At 43.7% G+C, this 20,030-nt stretch overlaps 1 protein-coding gene across 2 annotated transcripts in view; it reads right to left on the bottom strand.

Moving 5' to 3' along the window:
- The window catches only part of LOC138645876 (cholesterol 24-hydroxylase-like), a 127,534-nt gene that overhangs the window by 93,087 nt on the left and 14,417 nt on the right, over nucleotides 1–20,030 (bottom strand). For both annotated transcript variants that reach the window (XM_069735379.1, XM_069735384.1), the window contains 3 exons: nucleotides 16,016–16,097; nucleotides 5,552–5,622; nucleotides 4,631–4,717 (listed from right to left, as the gene is read on the bottom strand). In XM_069735379.1, coding sequence (XP_069591480.1) covers nucleotides 4,631–4,717; nucleotides 5,552–5,622; nucleotides 16,016–16,097 — 240 coding nt within the window. The remainder of the gene's footprint in view (nucleotides 1–4,630; nucleotides 4,718–5,551; nucleotides 5,623–16,015; nucleotides 16,098–20,030) is intronic.

Raw genomic sequence — 20,030 nt, 5'->3', positions numbered from 1 at the left:
GTGCTGTAATTAATTTGTGGGAAGATACACATACACGGGCAGGTACTTGGATGGCAGACATGGAGTTCTCTGGTGTGCTGTGGTCGAAGCTCCAAGACCTCTGTAAAGTCCTTCAGTGTTTTGAGGAATGCACACGGCTGGTAAGTGCAGACGACGCCATCATAAGCATGAGCATCCCACTAATGCGTCTGCTGATGCAAAGTTTGACGCACATTAAGGAGCAGGCGTCTGCAGCCGAGGAGGAGGGAAGCCTTGATGACAGTCAGCCATGGTCTGCTCAGGGAACTCTCCTGGACGAGGTGGCGGACGAAGAGGAGGAGGAGGAGGATGGTGGGGATGAATATTTATGGGAGGAGGATGCTTCTCAGGGGGCAATAGAAACTGGTGGCGTTGCAAGGTCAGGTACAGGGTTTTTGCGGTACACAAGTGATGTTGATTTGCAAGAAAGTGCTCCTCAACCCAGCACAAGCAGTGAATTGACACCTGGAACATTGGCCCACATGGCTGAGTATGCCTTGCGTATCCTAAAACGGGACCCCCGCATTATCAAAATGATGACCGATGACGATTACTGGTTGGCCTGCCTCCTGGATCCACGATATAAAGGAAAATTACAAAATATCATGCCGCATGAGAACCTTGAGCAAATATTGGCTACCAAACAAGCAACTCTTGTAGACCGTTTGGTTCAGGCATTCCCAGCACACAGCGGCGGTGATGGTTCTCACATGAGCGGTAGGGGGCAACATGGCAGAGCTGTTAGAGGTGCACAAATCTGAAGTGGCGTTGGACAGAGGGGTTTTATGACCAGGTTGTGGAGTGATTTCGCAATGACCGCTGACACGACAGGTACTGCTGCATCAATTCAAAGTGACAGGAGACAGCATTTGTCCAGTATGGTTACGAACTACTTTTCCTCCCTTATCGATGTTTTCCCTCATTCCCCTTTGATTACTAGGCATCTAAAATAGACACCTGGCCTGAATTGGCAGAATATGCATTACAGGAGCTCGCTTGCCCTGCTGCTAGTGTGCTATCAGAAAGAGTCTTCAGTGCTGCTGGTTCAATACTGACTGAAAAAAGGACACGTCTGGCTACTCAAAATGTTGATGATCTAACCTTCATTAAAATGAACCAATCATGGATTTCAAATTATTTTGCCCCACCTTCCCCTGCTGACATGTAGCTTGCCTGAAAAATGTCTTGCTTTTGGCCTCCTCTTACTGACTTCTCCAATTCCTCCATTTGCAGCTGCTGAATGTCCACCATAGGCCATTTTTATACCTCCCTAAATGGGCTGACTCCCCCCACAGGGCCGTGGTCACCACCTGGCGCAAACACCCGTGCGAGTGCCGTTTGCCTGGACAGGTGGGTGGGCCAACTCTTGGGCGACGGCACTGGCACAGGGTCCCTCATAGTACAATGAAGTGTCTCTGACGGTGGTGATGCACAACCAACGTCAGACACACCGTCGTAATATGAGGGACCCTGTGCCAGTACCGCCGCCAATGAGAGAGTGTTCCCCCCAGCTCGAACAGTGCTCTACCACTTGCAATACTTACCTCTCCCTGCTCCACCACTGTGTAGTCTGTGCTGATAAATCCTTCAATGGCACTGCCAATACAAATTTGTTGAAATGAGAGATGATAGTAAAAATATACAGGGGCCCTGGCCTCCATTTAGACCAGTTAATACTTTGCCCCTACTACCACTGTCTGCTACTCAGCAGAGGAACCCACCCCTGTACCTAGCTATGCCACCTGTTTATTTATGAACAATTTTTTGGCAGACATTTAGCCTACTTTATTATTTGGGCCTACCAACTGTGTCTTCCACTCATTACAGTTTTCCTCCACTGAACTAAGCAATGCCGCCTGTTTAGTCCTGTTACCACATTTGAACTGCATTTAGCCTACTTTATTATTTGGGCCTACTAACTGTGTCTGCCACTCATTACAGTTTTCCTCCACTGAACAAAGCAATGCCACCTGTTTAGTCCTGTTACCAATTTTGAACTGCATTTAGCCTACTTTATTATTTGGGCCTACTAACTGTGTCTGTCACTCATTACAGTTTTCCTCCACTGATCAAAGCAATGCCGCCTGTTTAGTCCTGTTACCACATTTGAACTGCATTTAGCCTACTTTATTATTTGGGCCTACTAACTGTGTCTGCCACTCATTACAGTTTTCCTCCACTGAACAAAGCAATGCCGCCTGTTTAGTCCTGTTACCAATTTTGAACTGCATTTAGCCTACTTTATTATTTGGGCCTATATCTGTGTTTCCTCCTCATCCTGCCCATTGCCCAGCCACTTCTAGATGAGTCTGCTGGTACATTGACCCAGACCACTACATTCCCCTTGCACTCTACACAGCCAGAATCTGACCCTGCTGAAAGTCAGGTTCCCCTTCCCGCATACCATACCACCTTATACGGAGACAACGAGGAAGGTGCAGATGAAAGTGCAGGTTCCTTCATCAGGTGGGGGGGGCATACTCTTTGGCGACGTCACTGGCACAGGACCCCTCATAGTACGCAAAGGTGTCTCTGCCAGTGGGAGGCGCCAACCACCGTCAAACACACCGCCATACTATGAGGGGCCCTGTGCCAGTGCCAACGAGTGGGCCCCCCCCTGCTTGCTCAGGATCACAGCATTTGCAAAGTTGAAATACTTACCTCTCCCTGCTCCACTGCCGTGACGTATTCCGCGTTTCCTGGGCCCACGAAAATCTTGAGCCAGCCCTACCCCCCCAAAACTTTAGCCAAATGACCCCCAGTTTTCAATGCCTAACTATTATTATAATGTAAATTAAGATTGACAAGCTTAAATAATAAGAATTGATGTTTTTGGCATTAAAATGGGCACTGTAGGTGTTTTCCTGTCCTCCACTCACTGCCGACTTTGATTCCCCATTGACTTGCATTGGGTTTCGTGTTTCAGTCGGCCCCCGACTTTTCACAATAATCGGCCGATTTCACCCGACCCGACTTTTGACAAAGTCAGGTTTCGCGAAACCCGACTCGATCTGAAAAAAGTAAAAGTCCCTCAACTCTACACTGGAAGTGACGTGCTGGAAGCTGACCGGAAATTAAGTAATTTTGGGAGGAGGCTGTGATGGAACCATGGAGGCACTTCAGAGAATGCTTCAGATCCATCACAGGGTCCTCCACCGACAGCGCGGACAGCGGGATCACCTTGGAATCGGGGATGCCAGCCATGTGATCGGATCATGATATGTCCTGCATCGGGAGGCTCAAGTGGGCATTACAATGGGAGCCGGGCTGCTATAGTATCTTTATAGAATCTTTCTTTCTTACTCTCTCTCTGTTCTTTCTTTCCCTCTGTTCTTTCTTTCTCTCTCTGTTCTTTCTTTCTCTCTCTGTTATTTCTTTCTCTCTCTGTTCTTTCTTTCACTCTTTGTTCTTTCTTTCTCTCTCTGTTCTCTCTCCTTTCTTTATTCTCTCTCTATTTTCTTTCTTTTTCTTTCTTTCTCCCTCTGTTGTTTCTTTCTTTCTCTCTGTCTCTGTTCTTTCTTTCTTTCTTTTTCTCTGTTCTTTCTTTATCTCTCTGTTCTTTCTCTCTCTGTTCTTTCTTTCACTCTCTGTTCTTTCTCTCTCTGTTCTCTCTCTCTCCTTTCATTATTCTCTCTCTGTTTTCTTTCTTTCTTTTTCTTTCTTTCTCTCTGTTGTTTCTTTCTTTCTATGCTATCTTTCTTTCTCTCTGTCTCTGTTCTTTCTTTCTTTCTCTCTGTTCTTTCTTTCTTTCCCCTCTTTCTTTCGCTCTCTGTTCTTTCTTCCCTTCTTTCTTCCCTTCTTTCTTTCTTTCTTTCTTTCTTTCTTTCTCTCTCTCTGTTCTTTCTTTCTCTGTTCTTTCTTTCTTTCCTCTCTTATTCTCTCTCTCTGTTCTTTCTCTGTTCTTTCTTTCTTTCCCCTCTTTCTTTCTCTCTCTGTTCTTTCTCTCTCCTTTCTTTCTCTCTCTCTCTCTGTTCTTCCTTTCCCTGTAACCAACAAACAGAAAAATGGGCTGGGGGTGTTAAAAAGGTACTACTGGCCTCTCAGATCCTTAATATTAATCTGACCTGATAGCAAAATGACTATAGTTGCCCATAAGATGAATAGTATATACGTGATCTCATTTATATGGTACAAATAAGTGGTGCTTATAAGAAAAGGATGTTATACCCATACATGTTATTGTGACTTACTTGGGCAAGTGGAGGACATATCCTATGGGCAACTATAGTCATTTTGCTATCAGGTCAGATTAATATTGAGGATCTGAGAGGCCAGTAGTACCTTTTTAACAACCCCCCCTCCCCTCCCCACCACCTTTTTTTTCTGTTCGCTGGTTATAGGGCACTTCCTTCACTGTGGTACCCCTTTGTTTTTGTTTGGCAAATTTGGCTTTTTACAATATTATATAATATAAGAAGTGAAATCTGGCATTGTACTATACCTATATTTCTCTGCTGCATCTGTGCATCATGAATCGTGGTATGTGATAAAGGGGCCCACTGAGACTCTTTCGCCCGGGGCCCTCAAAAACCTGGAGCCGGCCGTGATGGTGGCCTTTAGTCTTAGGTCTTGCCAACAACTTCACAAGTAATACTGACCCAACAGTACTTACCTTTTGCTGAATGCTGGATCCATAAGTCTCCTCTGTTTGTGCCAGTGGTCATAATCCACATCTGTTAGTAAACCTCTTCCCATAAATCTGAAAGTAGGAATTGACATAAAGTAAAATCGAAAAAATATGTGAAAACTATTATTGAGATTACATGTCAATGGGGATGTGCTGCAGAGGACCAGAGAAAATGGAAGTCTGCAAAGACGGGCTGTGAATGAGAAAACACATCCTGATGTCTATACAAGATGAAGAAGAAAAGAAAAAGAACGACTCCAGAGACAACATCATTTATAAGGTACCTGGTTGTAAATGTTTTTAGTGATACTGACCTCTTCTTAACATTTTGAAAGTAGTAATTGCCACAGTAGAGTAAGTAAAATCGAAAAAATATGTGATAACTAGTATTGAGGTTACATGTCAACTATGAGATCACAAGAAGTTGGATATTAGTCTACTGGATATTAAGGAAATAACAGTCCTCACTCAAGAAGGTATGAACACTTCAACACTGGATTACCATGGACTTCAATCTTTCGTTAAGTCCCAAATCTTCCATAATGGGTCATCAGGGAAAGGTAAAGCAAAAGCACTACAAAAAAACTTTTCATATCTTGCAAGAAAATGGACAATGATGTATCACCATACACTGCACAGTATCCGATTATATCAAAGAAGTCTGGGCCACATACAACTTCCTAGAATATATCTTGGGTTCATCTGGGTAAAGTGACAATTTAGTTAACAGTTCAGTGAACACAGATCTAGGTTGAGTCTCTTCAGTGCAAATCCAAAGTCTTCACTGATACCACCCGATGTGTTGTTTAAGGTAATTATGGGTCTAAGAACTTTATGGCCTCTGTTTGATAAACCTTAGTAATCAAAATTCTAGGTATTTCTATAACTATGATGAACACTTGTTACCTTGTTCCGAATATGAAATGCAGACGCTCATAGAAATCATCTTTTGTGTATTTTGGTGACAATAAGAATTCCTATAAAAAAAAATATACATCACTCATAAGTATACAATAGAGGATCCAACTGATAAGTACTACCAGTGCTACACAAGAGGGGAAAAAAAGATTTTAATTTACATGACAAGGTTGGAATAAGTGCAGTTTTAAGGATCTTTGGTTGCCTTTTGCTGTTAGAGGTTGTGATTTTCTCATTTTAATCACTTGCATCACACATCCTAGCTAAAAGTAGGCTTGATAAAAATTGTAAAATATTGTAAACCTGGCCTCTTCTGTCACCAACATCAGCTCAAATCTATGACCCCACTGGGAGCTTCATGGCCTGTGTTTCAGAGGCAGCAGAGGGCATCAATGACACCAATGCTCTGCTGACTCCACAATGGCTAAATTCAAACCTCCTCTGGTATTAATGTAACGTTGTGTGCGGTGGTAGCCATGGGAGAGGTGCTCATCTCTCACGCCCCAGCACGTTACATGAAGGTGGAAGTCCTGGCTTGATGTGTAGGGTTGTGCTGTGGGGGCACTACGCCCTTGCAGGTCGCATGTAAAGATGTTGTTGGTTGAACAGGACCAGATGTTTAACAGTTCAATGAGGGAGACTACCAGTTGAAAAAAAATAATATCTAGCAAAAGGTTAATAACCAATCAATTAAAGAAAAAAAGTGGGTACTGTAGCGTTTCCCTTACTTCGGGTCTTGGGGGACACTCGCTTTGCACGGGAATAACGCATACAGGCACGATTTTTCACACAAATTAAGTCCATTCCGGTTTATTAAAGCGTTATAAACCGCACCGTAAGCCAGGTTACACACAGTCTGTTACTTTAAGGCCGGCGTCACACTTGCGAGTTTTACGGACGTAAGAGCGCAGAAACTACGTCCGTAAAACTCGCAAAACATACGGCACAATTATTCTCTATGCCCCTGCTCCTATCTGCCGTATTAAACTGATCCGTATTATACGGCTTTCTACGGCCGTACAAAATCGCAGCATGCTGCGTTTGTCACCATACTGCGCAAGAAATACGCCAATGAAAGTCTATGGAAGCGTGAAAAATACGGATTACACACGGACAAGCAGTGTGACTTGCGAGAAATACCCAGCGGTGTTAGAGAGAAAAGCCGGTAATTCAGTGCGGTGTACAGTAAAATCACACTGACAGCTTACAATAGAATAGGTAGAATTAATGTCTACACATAGAATAGGTATATATATATATATATATATATATATATATATATATATATATATATATATATATGTCATTGAGACACATATATGTATATATATTAATATTTATTCCAGCGCTATACAGCTTGAAAGCCGGTAATTCAATTACCGGCTTTTTCTTTCTCCTTCCTAAACCCGACATGATTTGAGACATGGTTTACATACAGTAAACCATGTCTTCTCTCCATTTTTTTGGCAGATTCCACACTACTAATGTCAGTAGTGTGTATCTGCAACATTTGGGCGTTCTATCTACTAAATTAAAGGGTTAAATGGCGGAAAAAATTGGCGTGGGCTCCCGTGCAATTTTCTCCGCCAGAGTAGTAAAGCCAGTGACTGAGGGCAGATATTAATAGCCTGGAGAGGGTCCATGGTTATTGCCCCCCCCCCTGGCTAAAAACATCTGCCCCCAGCCACCCCAGAAAAGGCACATCTGGAAGATGCGCCTATTCTGGCACTTGGCCACTCTCTTCCCATTCCCGTGTAGCGGTGGGATATGGGGTAATGAAGAGTTAATGCCACCTTGCTATTTTAAGGTGACATTAAGCCAAATTAATAATGGAGAGGCGTCAATTATGACACCTATCCATTATTAATCCAATTGTAGTAAAGGGTTAAATAAAACACAAACACATTATTTAAAATTATTTTAATGAAATAAAAACAATGGTTGTTGGAGTATTTTATTCTACGCCCAATCCAGTCACTGAAGACCCTCGCTCTGTAACAAAAAAAACATAATAAACCAACAATATCCTTACCCTCCGCAGATCTGTAACGTCCAACGATGTAAATCCATCTGAAGGGGTTAAAATAATTTGCATCCACGAGCTTTGCTAATGCAATGATGCTCATGGCTGCAAAAACCCCGGAAAATGAAGGTAAAGTAGGTCAATGACCTATATTTACCTTCATTTGCGGTGAGGCGCAATCTGCTGGTTGTTCCTAGATCGTGGGAACTTTCCTAGAAAGCTCCCTGGCTCGAGTTCATAAGAGGCGCCCTCTGCTGGTTGTCCTCATATGACCTCGAGCCTGGGAGCTTTCTAGGAAAGTTCCCACGATCTAGGAACAACCAGCAGAGGGCGCCTCACCGCAAATGAAGGTAAATATAGGTCATTGACCTACTTTACCTTCATTTTCCGGGGTTTTTGCAGCCATGAGCATCATTGCATTAGCAAAGCTCGTGGATGCAAATTATTTTAACCCCTTCAGATGGATTTACATCGTTGGACGTTATAGATCTGCGGAGGGTAAGGATATTGTTGGTTTATTATGTTTTTTTTGTTACAGAGCGACGGTCTTCAGTGACTGGATTGTGCGTAGAATAAAATACTCCAACAACCATTGTTTTTATTTCATTAAAATAATTTTAAATAATGTGTTTGTGTTTTATTTAACCCTTTACTACAATTGGATTAATAATGGATAGGTGTCATAATTGACGCCTCTCCATTATTAATTTGGCTTAATGTCACCTTACAATAGCAAGGTGGCATTAACCCTTCATTACCACATATCCCACCGCTACACGGGAATGGGAAGAGAGTGGCCAAGTGCCAGAATAGGCGCATCTTCCAGATGTGCCTTTTCTGGGGTGGCTGGGGGCAGGTGTTTTTAGCCAGGGGGGTGGGCCAATAACCATGGACCCTCTCCAGGCTATTAATATCTGCCCTCAGTCACTGGCTTTACTACTCTGGCGGAGAAAATTGCACGGGAGCCCACGCCAATTTTTTCCGCCATTTAACCCTTTAATTTAGTAGATAGAATGCCCAAATTTTGCAGATACACACTACTAACATTAGTAGTGTGGAATCTGCAAAAAAAATGGAGAGAAGACATGGTTTACTGTATGTAAACCAGGTCTCATATCATGTCGGGTTTAGGAAGGAGAAAGAAAAAGCCGGTAATTGAATTACCGGCTTTCAAGCTGTATAACGCTGGAATAAATATTAATATATATACATATATGTGTCTACTGACATATTTATATATATATATATATATATATATATATATATATATATATATATAGACGGTATATATATATTTTTTTTTTTTTTGGGACACATGGATCACTTCTATAGCGGTATGTTGGTTTTGCAAGCCTGCGAGAAAACCACGCAGTACGGATGCCATACGGATTACATACGGAGGATGCCATGCGCAAAAAACGCTGACACACCCTGCCTACGGAGGAGCTACGGACCACTATTTTTGGGACTTTTCAGCATATTACGGCCGTAATATACGGACCGTATTGTTTTACGCTGTGTGTGACGCTGGCCTAACACGTGTGCCTTTACAAAACATTCGGTAGTCACGTCTTTTCTCTCCATTACAGTTAATTACATGTATCAACGGAACATATTAAACCCCGACAGTCTGTTCCAATGGCAGATACGTCTCTGCCGTATATTACAGGTTTTTCCCATACCAGGGGTTACCTCAGGAGCTTCGGCTCTACACACTGACTCCTGCCAGTGCTGGTTCACAGGGAAACTGCCTCACTGGGATCAGCGTCCTTGGGACCAGGGCACCTCGGATAGTCCAGACCCACAGTAGGAACTGTAGCTTCCCCAAACACAGAAACCGTCTCAGGCTCTGTAGATGCAGCCTTTCCATGCGCTTTCAGGAAGTCCAATCACAGGCACGTCCAACACAGGCCATCAGTCCATGATCTTACCAAGTGCTTACAGGACTCCAGTCCATCCGCAGACAATCCAACACTCTGACCATTCCAGGACTCACACTCTAACCAGGTGCTTACAGGAATCCAGCCCATCCCAGGACAATCCAACACCCTCGAGCATTCAGTCCATAGCCTCAGCAGTGCTTCCAGGACTCCAGCCCACTTCAGGACAATCCAACACTGATCGTCTACTAGGTCCACGGTCTCAGGTGCTTGCAGGACTTCTCCAATGCCAGGAGACTCCAACACCGACCGTCCAGGACCTTGTACATGGACCAAACAAAACCATACACAGGAACCCATGTGACCCACACCCTGGTCACATTACATACCTGTAAACACTCCCCTGGGTGGGATTGTGGGTGTGTGTGGCTAGTTTGACCCTCCCATCTCTCATAACTAGCCCTGCCAGTCTCCCATTAGAACTACACAGTTACTTGTGGGACTACAGGTCCCAGCACATCAACTTAACTTCAGACTGACAGCGCAGAGTGTCTTCCTCTGCAACACACACACCGGCCATTTACACTCCTGACGGACTTTGTCTCATCACATTTATGCCTCCAAGCGCATCTTGAAGCGCACACACAGCGCCCCCTGGCTGTAACGTGGGTCACTGCACCACAGTACCCAAAATATATTATTAGAATAGCAAAAGGGAACCTAAAACATAATGTTTTATTATTATTATTTATATAGCACCATTAATTCCATGGTGCTGTACATGAGAAAGGGGTTACATACAGGGTTATAGATATCGATTACAGTAAGCAGGTTTACAGTGAAAGACTGGTACAGAGGGGAGAGGACCCTGTCCTTGCGGACTTACATTCTATGGGAAAGTGGGGAAGAGACAGAAGGTAGGGGCGAGGCGGCGGCTCTGGCGATGGCGAGGCGGCAGCTCTGGCGATGGTGAGGCGGCAGAATGGTTATTGCAGGCTGTAGGCTTTCTTGAAGAGATGGGTTTTCAGGTTCCGTCTGAAGGAGCCAAGGGTGGTGGATAGTCGGACGTGTTGAGGCATGGAATTCCAGAGGATGGGGGATATTCGGGAGAAATCTTGGAGAAGGTTGTGTGAGGAACGAATAAGTGTGGAGGAGAGTAGGAGGTCTTGGGAGGATCGGAGATTACGTGAGGGAAGACATTGGGAGATTAGTTCAGAGATATAGGGAGGGGACAGGTTGTGGATGGCTTTGCAGATCAGTGTTCGTAGTTTGAACTGGATTGGGGAATTGGGAGCCAGTGGAGGGATTTGCAGAGGGGAGAAGAAGGGGAGTAGCGAGGAGAGAGGTGGATTAGCCGGGCAGCAGAGTTGAGGACAGGCTGGAGTGGTGCAAGAGAGTTAGCAGGGAGGCCACAGAGGAGGGTGTTGCAGTAGTCCAGGCGGGAGATGATGAGGGCATGCACAAGAGTTTTGGTAGATTGTGAGCTGAGGAAGGAACGGATTCTGGCAATATTTTTGAGTTGGAGGAGACAGGAGGTGGCAAGAGTTTGGACGTGCGGTTTAAAGGACAGGGCAGAGTCGAGAGTTACCCCGAGGCAGCGGATTTCAGGTGCGGGAGAGAGCGTGATACCGGTTACCATAATAGATAGGTCAGGTAGATACCTGAGATGGGGGAAAGATGATGAGTTCGGTTTTGTCTACATTGAGTTTTAGGAAGCGAGAGGTGAAGAAGGAGGGATATGGCTGACAGACACTTCAGGATTCTGGACAGCAGAGAGGTGACATCTGGGCCAGAGAGGTAGATCTGAGTGTCGTCCGCATACAGGTGGTACTGGAAGCTGTGGGACTTTATGAGTTGTCCTAGGCCAAGAGTATAGATGGAAAAAAGTAGGGGCCCTAGGACAGAGCCTTGAGGGACTCCAACAGAGACAGGGCGGGATGAGGAGGTGGTGTGGGAGTGGGAAACACTAAATGTGCGGTCGGAAAAGTATGAGGCAACCCAGGACAGGGCAAGGTCTTTGATGCCAAGGGAAGAAAGAATCTGTAGCAGTAGGCAGTGATCAACTGTGTCGAAAGCAGAAGACAGGACAAGAAGGAGGAGGATGGAGAACTGTCTGTTAGCTTTGGCTGTGAGTAAGTCATTAGTAATTTTTGTCAGGGCAGTTTCGGTGGAGTGGTGGGGGCGGAAGCCAGATTGGAGGTTGTCAAGGAGAGAGTTAGGCTACATTCACATTTGCATTGTGCGCCGCTGCGTCGGCGACGCAACGCACAACGCAAATAAAAACGCACCAAAACGCACGCAAAAACGCTGCGTTTTGCGACGCATGCGTCATTTTTTGCCGAAATTTGGACGCAAGAAAAATGCAACTTGTTGCGTTTTCTGCACCCGACGCTTGCGGCAAAAAAAACGCATGCGTCGCACAACGCATGTCCATGCGTCCCCCATGTTAAATATTGGGGCACATGACGCATGCGTCGCAGCTGCGTCGCCCGACGCAAACACGCAAAACGCTAATGTGAACGTAGACTTAGATGAGAGGTGGGAGGAAATTTGAGCATGGACATGCTGCTCAAGGAGTTTTGAAGCAAACGGGAGCAGTGATATGGGGTGGTAGCTGGGCATAGCAGTTGGGTCAAGGTTAGTTTTTTTTTGAGGATGGGTGTGATGGTGGCATGTTTGAAGGCAGAGGGGAAGGTACCAGAAGATAGCGATAGGTTGAAGAGATGGCGTTGAAGAGATAACGTTTAATTTAAACCGTTTTAAAATAGAACGACACAACATTTAATCGGACAGTATTCTGATAATAAGTCCAGAGGCAAACAATTTGTAGACAGACTTGTTCACTGCACAACGCCCACATTCTCAACTCAAAAGACATCTACTTAGGTAAAGCAAGAGAACCAAATGCATACATCCACAATGATATAAATGCTACTGTCAGAAAAGAAAAAACAACATCTATAGGGCAGTAAATCAGTACCATTGATGATCACCCATACTATGTTGTAAACAGGAGGAAACACATGAGAGTTAGAACGGTCTCACCCAGTTATGACGATGCCGCACACTAAAATGTGTCCCTCTCATCCAGACAAGAATCCAAGGGGTCACTTTCCAATTCATTAGATTTGTTGTATTTCTGTTGTGAATTCCACTCTTGGGCTCCCTCCGGTGGTTGTAAGTAGTATTTTTGTGAGTTCTGCTCTTGGGCTCCCTCCTGTGGTTTTGAGTGGTATGGCTGCTCCTTGGATTTAGCTTCTGCAGCTGTTTTCACTGATCGTCTTTCGGGCTCGGCTATATTAGTCTGGCCTTAGCCCTCATTCAATGCCAGTTGTCAACTGTTCCTGCCTGGAGTCATTGCTCTTTGGATTTTCCTGACACTCTGACCAGTTCAGCTAAGCTAAGTCCTTGCTTGTCCTTTGCAGTTCACTTTTGTGGACTTTGTTGTTCAGTACTGTCTTTGTTTTTGCTCTTTTGTCCAGCTTATCAGTATGGATCTATTCAGCTAAGCTGGAAGCTCTGGGCAGCAGAGTTTGCCCTCAACACCTTTAGTTAGGTGTGGAGATTTTTGCATTTCTCTGCGGTGGACTTTTTCTAGTTTTTATTACTGACCGCACAGTGCTCTTTCCTGTACTATTCCTATCTAGCTAGAAGTGGTCTCCTGTGCTAAATCTTGTTTCATACTACGTATGTCATTTCCTTCTCCTCTCACAGTCATTACATGTGGGGGGCTATCTATCCTTTGGGGATTTTCTCTGAGGCAAGATAGTTTTCCTGCTTCTATCTTTAGGGGTAGTTAGCTCTTAGGCTGTGACGAGGTGCCTAGGCAGTGTTAGGAGCATCCCACAGCTATTTCTAGTGTTGTGTTGAGCTTAGGGACTGCGGTCAGTATAGATACCACCTGCTCAGAGCTAGTCACATGTCGCTCCTAAATCACCAGACCATAACAATTTCAGGACCACCTCCCATATTCAGGACCACCTCCCTACGCGTTTCATCCCAGAAGTGAATCATCAGGGGACAGGGCAGTCAGTCTGTGGTCATCATGATGGAGTGCTCCACCATTATAGGTATCTCTGAGGAGCCTCTCATAAGTAGTATCCAAAATGACATCTCTTAAATAAAGTACTCATATCAGGGGTAATGCCCACCCATCAAAACCCAGCTGGTCCACAGCCTATCAAAGGTCAGCTACACAGCCGGTGGCCAGTAATTACACTCACCTCATTGGTGGCTTGAGGGTTCAGTCTTTAAAGCACTTCATATTTCAGGTGAAACCATGCCAAGAAAAGGCGTGCAGCAGTTGTATAGACACTTCCGCATTGTCATCCCTGGGCGCGCGCCAATGACTCAGAACAGTGAGTCACTGAAGCGCACAGTGAAAGCCCTGGAACGCAAGCGGTAAAGGGGCATATACCTGGTCTATGACCATTTCCGGTTTAGCGGTTCCGGCCTCTGACATCGGGCAGAGCGACGTCTCTCTCCAACTGCTGAATGCTCAACTGCATTTGCTCGCAAGACACAAGGCAATCAAAGTGCATGAGCACAACGTACCCACAGTTCAATGCCATGCAGCGAGCATTGCGGCTATTCATACAAATATTCAAAGCCTAATTATGCATGTATACCCTATGTAGTCATAAATCTTACCATAAGTGATGCCCCTTGATTTTAGTCTAAGCATTATAAAAAGTCCCATATTACCAATAACCATATAGCAGAATTGATGTTCGCACATCCCCTATTTAATTAAAACCATAACTTCACTCTGTGCACCGCATAGCTAGAAGAATGTCTTTATGTATCACATGGTCAGGGGATGAATGCTACAACTTTGTGTGTATCTCTATTTTTAAAAAATATATATACACATATTACATGGCTACAAATATGGCTTATAACAATAAGGGTGAAATAATACTGGGCTATGATGGAAAGCATTAGACAGTTGTGTCGCTCATAGGTCATAAAAAAAAGACCAAGGAACATGAAAAAACTGATATATATATAATCAGTATACAGTAACGAATATTTTTGGCTGGCTTCTCGTATACAACATAAACAGACATTTGCCTCTGGACGTATTATCAGAATACTGTCCGATTAACTGTTGGTTAATGTACTGTACATGTTTGTCCTTGTGTGTTGTGCCGTTCTATTTTAAAACGCTTTAAATTAAACGTTATGTTTTAGATTCCCCTTTGCTATTATAAAAAAAAAAAGACTACAAGTTGAAAATAAACCTTTTACTGAATATTAACTTAGGGAGGATCATATACAGGAGATAGGGGTAGATACCTGCTCAAGCGTTTCTTTCACAATACACATTTTCCTCACTCAAATTTAATCCTTTTCTCTTCTCTCTCTTGACTTGCTCTCGATCTTCACTATTCCTTACTACCAAAACCAAAACCCAGCTCCTACAATACAGTTAAGATAGTCCTTTACTCAACCCATGGTTCCATGTCTTCTTTTCCCCTCTGGGGAACTATGGTGCCGATACGGCAGGTACTTATCTTCTCTTCTACTGATGTTCTGGAACACCTGCCCAAGGCACTCTGTTCACCTTACGTACTCTGTCTCTTCTAGGCCTGTTAATTTTACGCATTATAAACTCTGTCCCATACTGCTAGGAGTCCTCTCCTTGGACCCTCCTCCGGTAATCCACTCTGTCTCTCAGTTGTTTTCCTCATTTTTGCTCCGAATCACAGTTTGCCTGTTTCTCTTTCTTCTCTCATAGCGAAGGACACCCACAAAGTGTGGAACTGCTCACTCTGGACCTTAGGTCCTCTTAGTACGCACTCTGGACCCTTGCTGTCTTTCTGAAATTAAACTGTCTCTCCGCCTTCAATTTAGCCCCTTCCACTCTGGGCTAGTCCAACTCCCAACCATTAACTTTCGCTCTCCCTACTGTCCAATAGAAAGTTTCCCACCAGGAGAACGTTACCCGCCTGACTGCATTGTGCCCACTGTACAGTTTGGGCGAGGAGGATAATACTGTGGGGATGTTTTTCAGGGATCAGCCGCGGCCCGTTAGTTCTAGTGAAAAATAACCTTATTGCTTCAACAAACAAGACATTTTGGGTAATTGTAGCATCCAGGTTTGTGAGAACAATTTGGAGAAGGTCCTTTCCTGTTCCTCATGACTGTGTCCAGTGCACAGGGTCCATACAGACATGGTTGAAGGAGTGTGAAAGAACATGAACGGCCACATAGAGTCTGGACCTTAGCCTCGACTAACATGTTTAGTATGAACCAGATTGGAGATTGTGAGCCCGGCCTCTCATCCAACATCAGTGTCTGTCCCCGCAAATGCTCTTCTGGATGAATGGGTGATAATTCCCACAAACACTACTAAAATCTTGTAGCTAGGCCTCAAAGAGTGGAAGCTGTTGTAGCTGCAAAGGAGGAATGAACTCCATATTAATGTCGATAGATGTAAAATAGGTGGTCAGAAAAGCTCCTGGAGGTGGGATGCGGAGAGGGCACAATATTGGGTCCATGCAGTGTATGAAATCAGCGACTATGTAAAAATGTTTGGTCGCTTACCTTAACACCTTCAGGGCTAATAACCCAGACCAACACCTTGTGCATGATATTAAGACGTATTATCGGACCATACTTCTCAATCCTAGAAAATCAACAGTAAGTTGAAACATGAATACTTTTGTGGATATATATAAATCTAGCATTAAAATGTAGAAATACATGATGTGTGGATTTGAGACTGTAAACATAATCAAAAACAGTGTTCTTAAAGGAGGTTTAGAGATAACTTTTATGGTTGGCTTTAGGAAGGAAACCGAGTCTTCATTAAAAGCACATTGTCGACTATATATTCTGCTTATTATTTAGAAGAAGGAGCTAGATAGACCCCCAAAATAAGTTTTTTTCCTTCAGTCATTAGGAACAAGATCATACAGGAAACAGGGAAAGGGATTAGTGGTGCCTCACCGGAATACAAATTAACACAGGTGCCAGGGCGCCCAATGGGGGTCAATTTTTCGCCCTCTTTGGCTAATATTTACATGACTCAGTTGGAAAGATAGTTTGTACACAATCTAACAAATCCATATTTGAAGCATCTGGTATGGGGGGGAGATACATAGATGATGTCATTCTTATATGGCGTGTTTCCATCGATTTATACCCCCACACTCCTTTGTCTGAATTTATTGAATATCTAAATAGAAATCGGGCAAACATTAGATTTACCTTTGAAGTCCATAGGGAAGAGGCTCCCTGTCTGGATGTTGACAGGTAATGCAGAGTCGGACATTATTCACTCCACCTTATTTAGGAAACCTATAAGTGGCAATTCCTTTTTGCATGCGGAAAGTTGTCATCCTCCATATGTGATACGAAATTTGCCCATAGGGGAGTTGGTACTGGCTAAAAGACTGTGTTCCACAGAACAGGCATTGACCAGAGAAAATCAAAGGATTGAGAGGAGGCTAAAACATAGGGGCGATAAGAAATGGATGCTCCAAAGGGCGGATTCTTTGGTAAAGGAGAGAACTAGGGAGTCCTTACTTGGTGATGAAAACCGTATAGACAGAGTTAATGCACAGAATATACCTACATTTTCCACCACCTATAGAGTGGACTATAATAACATTGTCGCACTGATGCACAAGTTTTTGCCCATTCTCTATCAGGATTCGGTTTTGGCCAAAATCTTGAAAAAAGGCTATCGTTGTGTTCCCAGGTGTGTCAGAACATTAGGTAATATTTTATCCCCAAGTCATTTTGTCAGTGCAGAAAGGAGACCTATATGGTTGACACAAAAAGGGTGTTATAAATGTGTGTGTGGGGGGGGGGGGGGAAGTGCACCCTGTGTAGACATATGGAGAGAACAATTGAATTTTGTAATGGTATGACCAACAAGAAATATTTGATTAAGGCATTTATTAATTGTAACACCACACACGTTGTTTACATGGCGGCGTGCGTGGTGTGCAATAAGTACTACATAGGGTGCACAGTGAGACCCCATTAAGAAAAGAATTGGAGAACATATTACGGCTGCGAAGCCTGATGGCACTGTCAACCGTCGGGGATTGTCGGGACTTTCCAAACATTTTCGGGAGAATCATAATGGAGATGTAAGTTCCCTGAGGGTCAAAGGCAGACAGGGTCGGGAAGCCAACCCGTGGTGGGAACTGGGAGCGCACATTGAGGTGTAGGGAAGCCTATTGGATAATAAGAGTTGGGAGCGAGATTCCCTGCAGGGCTAAATTATCGCAGCGACATTAGCTGTTTTTATTAATTATTAATGGCAGTTGGAGTGTTAATAATTATAATAATTTTTTTTGTGACTAGCAGCGGACACATTGCAGAGGATGCATGGCTGTGACATATAGCACACACAAGCACATCATATACAAATTGTGCTGGATATTATTGTGGCAGATGTATAGCTGTGATACACAGCATAAATAGGCTACATTGGATGTTATTGTGGCGGATGCTCAGCTGTGATACATGGTGTGCATAGGCTGCAATAGATGATATTGTAACAGATGCTCAGCCGTGACACATATCATACACAGGCTGTATTGGATATTATTGTAGCAGATGCTCAGCTGTGATGCACAACACACAGGCTACAATTTTTTCATTTTTTTTTCTTTATGCTATTGCAGCAGATGCTCAGCTGTGACACATAGCAGACACAAACATATCGCACACAGATTGTGCTGGTTATTACTGTAGCAGATGTATAGCTGCGATACACAGCATACATAGGCTACATTGGATGTTATTGTGGCGGATGCTCAGCTGTGTACCCAGCATACATGGGCTGTATTGGGTGATACTGTAGCGGATGCTCAGCTGTGATACACAGTGTGCATAGGCTGCAATAGATAATATTGTAACGGATGCTCAGCTATGACACATGACATACACAGGTTGTACTAGATGTTACTGTAGTATATGCTCAGCTGTGAAACACAGCACAAATAGACTGCAATGGATGCCATTGTACCAGATGCTCAGCTGTGACATGTATCATATACAGGTTGCATTGGATATTATTGCAGCAGATGCTCAGCTGTGATGCACAACACACAGGCTAATCCATAGAGTTGTTATATTGAGTCACTAGGGATATCTCTCACAAACTTATTTTGTGTGGATAAGGAGGCGATAATCTGAGTAGGCTTCGTGAGTTTCTGATAGGCTGTCTCACATTTGATTTTGTAAGGAATGTAAACCAATCATGTCAAGCAACAGACGTACATGGTTTTACTTAATGGAATGGGAATATAAAGATAATTTTATGTATTGTTCATATGCCTATGACTAAGAACATGAGAATAAAGTACTGAAGATTTTATGAAGAGACGCCTGGTGTTGGGACTTTTTCCTTTCCTTTTTGCTATTAGGAACAAGTATAGGCAACATCCAAGCGGGATCCTAAGCAAGTTCGTGTACATATAAATTGAGGCTCTAAACGGTGCCATTCAAACTAAAGGAGGCCAAACATTATAAATTATAGGCCAGTAAGTCTAACCTCTATTGTTGGTAAAATATTTGAAGGGTTTCTGAGGGATGTTATTCTGGATTATCTCAATGAGAATAACTGTTTAACTCCATATCAGCATGGGTTTATGAGAAATCGCTCCTGTCAAACCAATCTAATCAGTTTTTATGAAGAGGTAAGCTATAGGCTGGACCACGGTGAGTCATTGGACGTGGTATATCTCGATTTTTCCAAAGCGTTTGATACCGTGCCGCACAAGAGGTTGGTACACAAAATGAGAATGCTTGGTCTGGGGGAAATTGTGTGTAAATGGGTTAGTAACTGGCTTAGTGATAGAAAGCAGAGGGTGGTTATAAATGGTATAGTCTCTAACTGGGTCGCTGTGACCAGTGGGGTACCGCAGGGGTCAGTATTGGGACCTGTTCTCTTCAACATATTCATTAATGATCTGGTAGAAGGTTTACACAGTAAAATATCGATATTTGCAGATGATACAAAACTATGTAAAGCAGTTAATACAAGAGAAGATAGTATTCTGCTACAGATGGATCTGGATAAGTTGGAAACTTGGGCTGAAAGGTGGCAGATGAGGTTTAACAATGATAAATGTAAGGTTATACACATGGGAAGAAGGAATCAATGTCACCATTACACACTGAATGGGAAACCACTGGGTAAATCTGACAGGGAGAAGGACTTGGGGATCCTAGTTAATGATAAACTTACCTGGAGCAGCCAGTGCCAGGCAGCAGCTGCCAAGGCAAACAGGATCATGGGGTGCATTAAAAGAGGTCTGGATACACATGATGAGAGCATTATACTGCCTCTGTACAAATCCCTAGTTAGACCGCACATGGAGTACTGTGTCCAGTTTTGGGCACCGGTGCTCAGGAAGGATATAATGGAACTAGAGAGAGTACAAAGGAGGGCAACAAAATTAATAAAGGGGATGGGAGAACTACAATACCCAGATAGATTAGCGAAATTAGGATTATTTAGTCTAGAAAAAAGACGACTGAGGGGCGATCTAATAACCATGTATAAGTATATAAGGGGACAATACAAATATCTCGCTGA

This window comes from Ranitomeya imitator, chromosome 1, assembly GCF_032444005.1.
Source record: "Ranitomeya imitator isolate aRanImi1 chromosome 1, aRanImi1.pri, whole genome shotgun sequence".
Classification (NCBI taxonomy): Eukaryota; Metazoa; Chordata; class Amphibia; order Anura; family Dendrobatidae; genus Ranitomeya; species Ranitomeya imitator.
This window is presented reverse-complemented; position numbering and strand designations above follow the sequence as displayed.